Genomic DNA, 9440 nt, shown 5'->3' with positions numbered 1-9440 from the left:
CGGGGCCCCGTCGCGGAGGATGGCGAGCGAGCTGCAGATGCCCCGGCGCGCCGAGCCGCCCGTGCGCCAGTGACCCGCGGGCCCTGCAGCCCGACCGCCGCGGTCCCGAGCGACGCGCCTCTCCAGCCCCGCGAGCTCCTGGGCGCCCGCGCCCGCGCCCGCCGCGCAGAAGCCGCAGCAGCCGGGCCGGCGCCCTCCCCCCGAGAGCCAGCGGCGGCCCTCCCGGCGGGCGGGCGGAGGCGGGGCGGGGCGCTGCGCCCGGAGCCGGAGCCCGGCCCTGCGCTCAGCTCGGCTCGCCTCCCGGCGGGCGCCCTCGTAGCCGGCGGCACACCATGGACGGGCTTCCCGGTCGGGCGCTGGGGGCCGCCTGCCTGCTGCTGCTGGCAGCCAGCTGGTTGGGGTCGGAGGCCTGGGGGTCACCCACGCCGCCCCCATCGCCTGCCGCGCCGCCGCCCGCGCCGCCGAGCGGGCAGCAGGACTCCTGCACGTCGTGCGGCGGCTTCCGCAGGCCAGAGGAGCCGGGCCGAGTGGACGGCGACTTTCTGGAGGCGGTGAAGCGGCACATCTTGAGCCGCCTCCAGATGCGGGGCCCGCCCAACATCACGCACGCGGTGCCCAAGGCCGCCATGGTCACAGCCCTCCGCAAACTGCACGCCGGCAAGGTGCGCGAGGACGGCCGCGTGGAGATCCCGCACCTCGACGGACACGCCAGCCCCGCAGCCGAAGGCCAGGAGCGGGCGTCGGAGATCATCAGCTTCGCCGAGACAGGTGGGTTGGGCCTCTGGGCATTTGGCGGCCGTGGCCGGTCGGTGCTGCCTTCTGCATTTCCGCCCTCTTCTTGCCCTGCGGCAGCTGCCCAGTCCCCAGGGGCAACCTGGACGCCTGCGCCACTCGGCTCTGTCCAGGCCACTGTCCACTTCTCTCAGGTCTCAGACCCGCTCTTGTCCCCCCCTGTCCCCCCCCCCCAGTCACTGTCCGGAGAGCCCTGCGCTCCGCCCTGGCTATTTGGGCGCGCTGGTCCCCCCTCGCGACAGATGCGGGCGGCCCTGGCTCCCGGGCACTAGCTTAGTGATTGCTTAATGTTTTGTTTTGTGTTTTTTTTTTCCCACGGACGGAGTGTAGGCTTAGCAGTGTGGATGGAAATGTGTGTGCTTGTTGATATATGTGGGCCAGAGGAGTGTGTGCGTGTGTGTGCGCGCGCGCGCGTGCGTGCGTGCGTGCCTGCCTGCAGGAGAGGCCCCCGGGCCGCTTTCATGGCACAGTGGCGTGGGCTTGCCAGGATTGCTGAAACCTCGCCGAGGAGAGCGAAGGCAGGCTCTCTTCTGATTGTGTGGGCACCTGACTCCAGGGATGGCAGGCTTCTCAACAGGTTCCATCATCGAATGCAGAGAATGACAAGGCTCGGGGGCAACTCTGTTAGGCAGCCACCTTGCCTAAGAGCCTCTGAGTTAACAAAGAGTTGGAACCCTTTCCGGAATTTACCCCAGGCCCCAGATTGCAAATTGCGACCACTGTCTAAAGATGAAATTCCGGGAGGGGGAAAAAAAATCTTTGGGAACTTTAACAGAAAGAGGGAAGTGTGCCCCACTGGCAATACTGCAAGTGAGTTGGCCTCCGCTGTCCTTTTCAGGACTTGAATGAGCCAGGCTGGCTTTTGTGCCTCCGGCTCAGCCCCATTTGTGCGAGGGGACTACAGAGAAGGTCTCATGGGGAAGCCCCTGTGTCCATAGGGGGTGGGGACAGAGAGGCTTGGCGGGGCGGGGTGGGGGTGCAAGTGCCCCCCACCCTCCAGGCAGCTGGCAAACTGAGCTCGAGCCGCGTGGGGATGCACAGGGATGAAAAGTTGTACATGGCCGGGTGTGGGGAAAACACAGCCCATCAGGAGCTGGTGTGTGTGAAAGAAAGGACTGCATTGCCATTTTAGCTGTGCGAGTCAGGGGAAGCCCGACAAGCAATTAGAGGGCCTTTAGAGGGTGCCGATAAAGAGGTGCTTTGGGCTCTGGGGTAGAAATGTGCTTCTGGAAGGGCGAGGAGGCACACAGAATGACAGCGGGGGCTGTTATATTTCTGGTCCGATTCACAGAGCCAGCTCTTTGACTTATAAATAACAGATTCAGGTCACTGGCAGCCCGTCCAAGACCAGCTTTTTAAGGCTGCTGTTTCCCCGTTTCAAAGTCAGATGTCGGTCTGTGATATTAGGGGGTCCGGGAGGCCTGTGAAGGGGGCTGGAGCTGCGGAGTGAGAGGTGTGATCAAGCTAGCGGGCCACCTTATTTGTTCTTCCTGCAGAAAAGAGAGAAAAAGGTAGAATTTGTCAGAGACCAGGGCCACTGCAATGTAACTCGGGGCGAGGGAGGAATCCGCTGTGGGTTGGCACCACCTCTCTCCTGTTGAATCCAATTATTGAGAAAACCTACAAGCCAGCCTTCCCTCTCCCCGCTGCCCCCTTTGGCTGGTGATTCTGAATGTGAACCAGGAGCCAGGCTTGGGTAAAAGGACTGGACCCCATGCTCCCAGGCCGTTTGTCCTGCGCCCCAGAGAACTACTGTCAAGAAAGCCCGTCTTTTGCAGCCTGGAGAGCCCTTGTCCCAGCGTCAGAAATCCTAGCAGAACGTGCTTGTTTGCAGTGGGTTGGATCAGATCATGCTTAGGCAAACACTGCAAAGAGGAGGCAGGTAGCTCGATTTTGCAATGCTTAACTTTAAAAAAAAAATTCCCTCTTGAAACAACCCACCCAACTCATCAGTGCTGCCCTGGCTTTGTTTTCCGCTCTCACAGATACCTACAAGCACTAGTTAAGATCTTGGCCTCCTGACAAGTTTCTATGTTGATCTTTGCGGCCTAACAGCCTGTCTCCAGGGGCCCTGGCCTGGGAGAAGTGAGGCTGGATTTTATAGGGCCAGACGCTTCTGCTCCAACCTGGTCAGGGTTTCTCAATGGGAAATCCCCTACTTTCCTGCTGCTCCGGGTTACAGCCAGAGACGCTGGCCTCAGGAATGGCATTGCAAGTCAATCACTGTTTCCAGCTGTGGACCGACAGACCACATTGGAGAGGCGCAGGCAGTCAGGAGGCCAGGCCCTCCGTTGCCACCTGTGTTCTTCTGGGCCTAACTCGGACTGTTTTCCCCTTCTCTGCAGATGGCCTTGCCTCTTCCCGGGTCCGCCTGTATTTCTTCATCTCCAACGAGGGCAACCAGAACCTGTTTGTGGTCCAGGCCAGCCTGTGGCTGTACCTGAAATTGCTGCCATACGTTCTGGAGAAGGGCAGCCGGCGGAAGGTGCGGGTTAAGGTGTACTTCCAGGAACAGGGGCACGACCGGTGGAACGTCGTGGAGAAGAAGGTGGACCTTAAGCGCAGTGGCTGGCACACCTTCCCGCTCACCGAGGCCATCCAGGAGCTCTTTGAGCGCGGGGAGCGGCGGCTCAGCCTGGATGTGCAGTGTGAGGGTTGCCCTGAGCTGGCCGTGGTGCCCGTGTTTGTGGATCCCAGCGAGGAGTCCCACCGCCCTTTCGTGGTGGTGCAGGCGCGGCTGGGCGACAGCAGACACCGAATTCGCAAGCGGGGCCTGGAGTGTGACGGCCGCACCAACCTCTGTTGCAGGCAACAGTTCTACATTGACTTCCGTGTCATCGGGTGGAACGATTGGATCATCGCACCCACAGGCTACTACGGGAACTACTGTGAGGGCAGCTGCCCAGCCTACCTGGCGGGAATCCCCGGGTCGGCATCCTCCTTCCACACGGCCGTGGTGAATCAGTACCGCATGCGCGGGCTGAACCCCGCCATGGTAAACTCCTGCTGCATCCCCACCAAGCTCAGCACCATGTCCATGCTCTACTTCGACGACGAATACAACATCGTGAAGCGCGATGTGCCCAACATGATTGTGGAGGAGTGTGGCTGTGCTTGACCACTGGCCGAGGTGTGGAGGACAGGCCCAGGTGGGCTTCTCCCGGGCCGCTCTGGGAGCAGGGAGTACACGGTGGACTGAGGGCCATCCTCCCAGGGGTGTCGAGATGGTGTCAGGGGAAGGCCTGATGTATTGTTCTACTGCATATAGCAACAAGTCAAAAGCAGAACAAGGACCCTCCACGGATACGGGATACTTTAAAATGCCCATGTAACGCGCACAGCCAGATGCATCCTGCCACCCACACTGCAGCCTCTAGGACACCAGCGAATGGATGCGTTGACAAATGGCAGCTCAGCCACAAATGCCCGTCAGTCTGAGAGAATGGGGTGAGCAGCCTCCATCCCACCAGCTGGCCTGGCCACTCTGAATCGCGCCTTCTGAGCATACACAAAAGCACAAAGACGGGCAGGCAGACAGACAGACAGATACGCGCACAGAGAGAGGGAGAGGGCTGCAGAGAGGCAAGGCCAGTACGGGGGCAGGGAGTGTGTGGGCAGACAGAGGGCTGCGTGTCACCCTTGGCTTGTACCAGGCCTGCTCTGCCTCCCCTGCCTGGTGTCCTTCATGTTGCAAGACGAGGGAGCCTCGGGAGCCTCGTGGGGGGAAGCGGGCCAGAAAGGACCCCCCTGTGGGGCGCCGTTAGAGAAGGGCCAGTGACCATTGGACCCTGACAGGACTTGATGTGCTTGATTATGAGGTGAGGAGGGGGTTGGTGTTAATTTGATGCTTTAACTGATTATTAGCAGTTGACAGGTCGTTTGTATCTGTTGTGTAATGGAAAGGGGGATTTTCTACCAGGTATGACTTTTAAGTTAAAAATTTAATTGTTCTACATGGAAAAAAAAAGTTGCACTCTGTGCCCCCTTCGCTGGGGACACCCGGGCCTGTTGTCTGGTTTGGAGGGAGGCGCAGGGACTGACTTTGAGGCAAAGAGATGACTTTGAGGCAAAGAGAGATAACTGTGGGGCGAAGGCATTCTGGAAGTGCCCTGGGAGCCCCCTTTAGCAGAAGGGGAGAGCTTATCTGGCCTTGGAGAGGTGAGGAAGGCTTTTAGCTACTTTGCAGAAGTTGCCAAGGTGGGCCCCAGCCACCATGGCTGGCCGTGGACTTGGCCCTGCCTGCTTGCCTGCCCACCTGCCCCGCGTAGCACTTGCAGGCCTGCCTGAATGCACACGATTCTAGCACTTGCTGATCTCCTCCGTGCGCCCAGAGGTGGCCCTTGGCAGAGCACGGAACTTGCTCACCCTCTGGACATCCTAGTGCCACGTGAACTATGCAATTTAAGGGGTCGACCCTCGCTAGACAAAACTGGACTCCTAGGACTCTTTTTTCTATTTTTTTATACTTGAAATGAAATCCTTTGCTTCTTTTTTAAGCGAATGATTGCTTTTACTGTTTGCACTGATTTAGTTGCATGATTAGTCAGAAACTGCCATTTGAAAAGAAAAAAGAAGTTATTTTTATAGCTGCAAAAAAATTGAATACAGTAAATGTATTATACATAATTTTGGTACCAAAGAGGCCAACAGATCAGTTTTAATTTTTATTAGATGGCAAGGCCGTCTTCTGTGCTGTAGATGTTCTGGATAACCCCGTGAGTGGCCTGCCAGCAATTTCAGGGTATAAATGGATTTTGTTTATTCAGTTTGATGTGTCTTTTCTATCCTCCCCCACCTCGCAGGTCAAGTAAAAATGGCAATGGTAGAATACAGATGTGTATCCTTACATCTCCAACTTTATGTTTATTTAATAAAGCTCCCCTTAGGTTCTGTTTCATAATAATTTAAAGCCAAACAATTTGCCCCATAGACGTGCTGTTCAGTATTTTATGTATGTGTACAGTTTAAGAAAATAAAAGATGGAGTGCCACAGGCTTCTTGCCTTGTGTGATATCTGGGGGTTGCCAGGTCTGGGAGGGAGGTAAGGGATTGGTGGGTGGTGGGTGGGGGCGGGGGCGGGGTGAGTCCAGGTGCCAGGCTTTGGCACCAGGCAGCCACTGGGGCTCGCTCCCAGCTTTCTCTCTGAGTCCTTGCCATGAGCACGTATGTCAGTCAGAGATTCGAGGAAAAATGGCAGGAGATCAAAATGAAGGACAATTAGCAACCTCATGAATTACACATTTGTTTACCCTCCAGTCACAAGACTAATTATGTTCCACCAAGGGCTCACATATTACCATTTGAAAGCACTGGTGAAGCCCATCCCCGGAAGGGCCAAAAACCTGGAAGACTGCGCTCACCTGAAGAGGTGCACTCTGCGCCTCCTTTTACTAACAGGGACTGCAGCCCGGAAGGGTTGGTGGACATGAGGGCAGGAGCGGATTAATACTTCCCATAGGCTTTTGGGGGTGGGGGTGTCTGAGGCGCTTGGTGGTCCAGTGGTAGAACTCTCGCCGTCTTCCCTAGATCAGGGTTGGCTCTCCAAGCAGTAGGTGTGGCCCCACCTGCCTTGTTGCTAGGATGCTGAACAGGCTTCTGGAAATGCTTTGGGTGCCAGACTAAGACATTAGAAAGAAATGCCTGGCTGTCTATTTCCAAATTAGCGAATGAACACCCAGCCTGAACCCCTACCCCTTCCCCCCCCAACTCCCGACACACATACACTGGATTACAAGGGTCCACATGGATCATGAGCTTATCGTATCATGCATGAGCCGTCTAGGGCCAGGCAGCATCTTGCTCCATTATAGATAGACTCACCAGGGGTTGTGGGGACCAGCTCCATGACACCTAGCAACAACAATGAGGGTGGTACCTGGCGGCCCTGTTGCTGGTTAAAAAGAGCCCCTCCATCTACAGGTGTGACTTACAATTCGCTCAAGTGCTGCTAACAGACAGCTCTGAAGCCTTCGTGAGCCTTGGCCTTGTCTTCGTTTTTCCAGAGTTGGGCGTCTGACGTTTAGAGCAGTTTGGGGCCTGCCTGAGATCACACATCCAGGACCAGGACCCTGGATATTTGAGCCCAGTGGCCATGGCCATTCCACTCGCCCCCCTGGGAGGACTGCAACCTTCAGGGCGTGCCCTTTCTTGGGGGACCTGCAGGAACACTGGGGCTCTTCTCTCAGATTTGAGACAGATGTGGCCTTCCAAAGCATTTCAGGACCTTTGAGTGGGTGGCATGGTAAAGACAATTTAACTTCATCAAAGTCGCAATGGGGAGATTGATTAAGGCCCAGGCAACTGAAGGTGTGTGTGTGTGTGTGTGTGTGTCTTAGTTTACACAGTCAGCTGGTGGAAGGACCGACCTTCGAGCCTCTTTACCAGAACTTGCCTATCTGCCAGGCTTTGGGGTAGATTTCTTGATCTGCAAAGTCAGAGTAAAGAGGAAAATTTCACAGATGCAGGCCTGGTCGGGGCCCTCCGGAGTGTAGGTCCCACTTCGGCTGGCCTTCTTCTCTCTGGCGGCCTCAGCCCAGCCCTCCATTGCTCTGGGTTCTCACCTGAGGCTCCTGCAGCACCCTGGTCCAGGGTTTCTGCAGGTGCTCACCAGGTGGGGTAGCCTAAGAGTCACCAAGCTGTTCGGCTCATGAACACCTATGGGGTCCTTTCTGGGCTGAGCTACACAGGGCAGTCCCCTGCGTCCTTGTCATAGCACGAAGGACCAGCAGACTTGGCCTTGGAGCAGCTCTGAGTGTGCATGTGTCTTGTGGGCCCTGGCATGCCTGAAGTCATGGTGTTCATGGAAGTCCTTTTTGTGAGGGATTCAGTGGAGATGGACCTTCCCCCAGTCTGGGGTTGGCCCTTCACCCTCCAGTGAAGCACAGTTTCCTGTGCTTCTTGGGTTGACTGGCTCCTTCCTTCCTTCCTTCCTTCCTTCCTTCCTTCCTTCCTTCCTTCCTTCCTCATGAAGTCCTTTGTTTCTCCCTCCCTCCCTCTCCATCCTCCCCCTTGACCTTTCCTGTGGGTCTGGTCTCAGGGCCTCTCCTCCCTTCAGACCCATCTGGAGCTCACATTGCCAGTCTGCTAGTCACCCCCCTCCATCACCACCCTACTCCCCGTGTTTCTGAATGGCCTCCTCCGGTGGGATGGAAGTGCCTTCCCTTCTAACCCTTCTGTTACTAGGCCTCTCATCCTCTCCCCAGCCCCACCTGGGACCAGTGGGACAGGCAGGGCTGGCAGAGGCGTCTGGTGTCCCCACCACCCAGTCCCTGCTGTGCCTGAGACCCCACTCTGCAGGATGCACCCCTTGACTGCATCCCCAGGGATAGTGCTTCGCCTTCCCCACTGATGGGGGACTTCTCTGCCAGGAGAGTGGCCCTACCTGCCCTTTACCTTCACTCCCCAGATGTAGGCGTCAGCTCTTGGAGGCTTCAGGGTGTCCTGTGTCTGTTTTCTTCCCTAGCCTGGCTTGGGTATAGGGAAGGGGTGCACCGAGGGCCCCCAGCACTCCAACGAGGGACTAGCCATGTAGGACAGCCTCGCCTGTGTCTTAAGGAGCCTTGGCAGTACCGTGGATGAGGTTTTAGGTGGTTTAAACTCACTAGCCACTCCAAGGCAGAAGCATCTGCCCCACAGAGATTTACCAGAGCAGAGACTCGACATTGGGACATTGAGTGGAATGAACTTGAGTCAGAGTCTGTGCCACTTGTCACAGTGGCATCCTCGCTGTGTGGTACAGCGAGAGCTGAGCATGGCTTATAGGTATCCTCCATGGCTGGGCCAGGCCCATGATTCTTTGCATTGAATTGACTCTGTCCCCTTGTGGGCTGGAGGACAGGAGGTGGGGAGGGAAGGACACAGGTGCCGTCTGGCCATGAGGGCAGCTTTGGGTGAAGCACATGCCTTTGCAGGTAAAGACTTGGGACCACGACTCTCATCTCTGTGACAGGCCCAGCGGCAGCTTTCAGTGGGATGCTTGGAGTGAATGTCAAAGTACCTTGTGGGTTTGGTAAAAAGAACTGGGCTCTGCCCAGGGTGGATGGGTGGGCTCTCTGTGACCCACTGCTCCAGGTAGGGCTGTGTGTGGGCCGTGGTGCCTCCTGGTGTGCGTGGCGTCCTTGTGCACAGCTGTGTGATGTGTGTGTGTGTGTGTGTGTGTGTGTGTGTGACTGTCTGGCAGCTGCGCTGTGTTTACCGCCCACGCGGGTGGCAGCACGCAGTGCTGCGTCTCCAGGGAGTGATGTGGGTAGTTGTATAGGCGTGTGGCTGTGCATGGAGAGCAGGTGTGAGGCACGTGCGTGGGGGATTGTGAGTGTGAGGTGTGCACTTTCTTTCTCTTCTTCTTCAAGTGGTTTTCCTTCACTTTGACCTGGGGGGTACTTAGACTCTCGGTCCGTGTGGGCACCCTCCCTGTGATTTGGTAGCCCCTCTGCCCTGCCCTTATAATTGAGTGGCAGGGGTGGGGGTGGACAATGGCAGGGTCTTCACTGTGTCTGGCAGCAAACGTGGGAAGGCACCCTTGGGTCCGTCCTCCAACAACCATTTCTTGGCTACCCGCCATTAAGAGATGGGAGTTCATAATTAAGCATCCTTGCCCCATTCCACAGATGGGAACACTGGGCGCCAGAGCCAGGGAGGCACTCACCAAA

At 56.9% G+C, this 9440-nt stretch overlaps 1 protein-coding gene across 1 annotated transcript; it reads left to right on the top strand.

Annotated features, from left to right (window-relative positions):
• The first annotated feature begins 332 nt into the window (after nucleotides 1–332).
• INHBB (inhibin subunit beta B) lies at nucleotides 333–5773 on the top strand. Its single transcript, XM_075529510.1, has 2 exons — nucleotides 333–768; nucleotides 3138–5773. Exons 1-2 carry the CDS (start codon nucleotides 333–335, stop codon nucleotides 3908–3910), a joined length of 1209 nt encoding a protein of 402 aa, XP_075385625.1. The 3' UTR covers nucleotides 3911–5773.
• Nucleotides 5774–9440: the final 3667 nt, after the last annotated feature.

The sequence above is a fragment of the Tenrec ecaudatus genome, chromosome 13, assembly GCF_050624435.1.
Source record: "Tenrec ecaudatus isolate mTenEca1 chromosome 13, mTenEca1.hap1, whole genome shotgun sequence".
Taxonomy (NCBI): Eukaryota; Metazoa; Chordata; class Mammalia; order Afrosoricida; family Tenrecidae; genus Tenrec; species Tenrec ecaudatus.
This window is presented reverse-complemented; position numbering and strand designations above follow the sequence as displayed.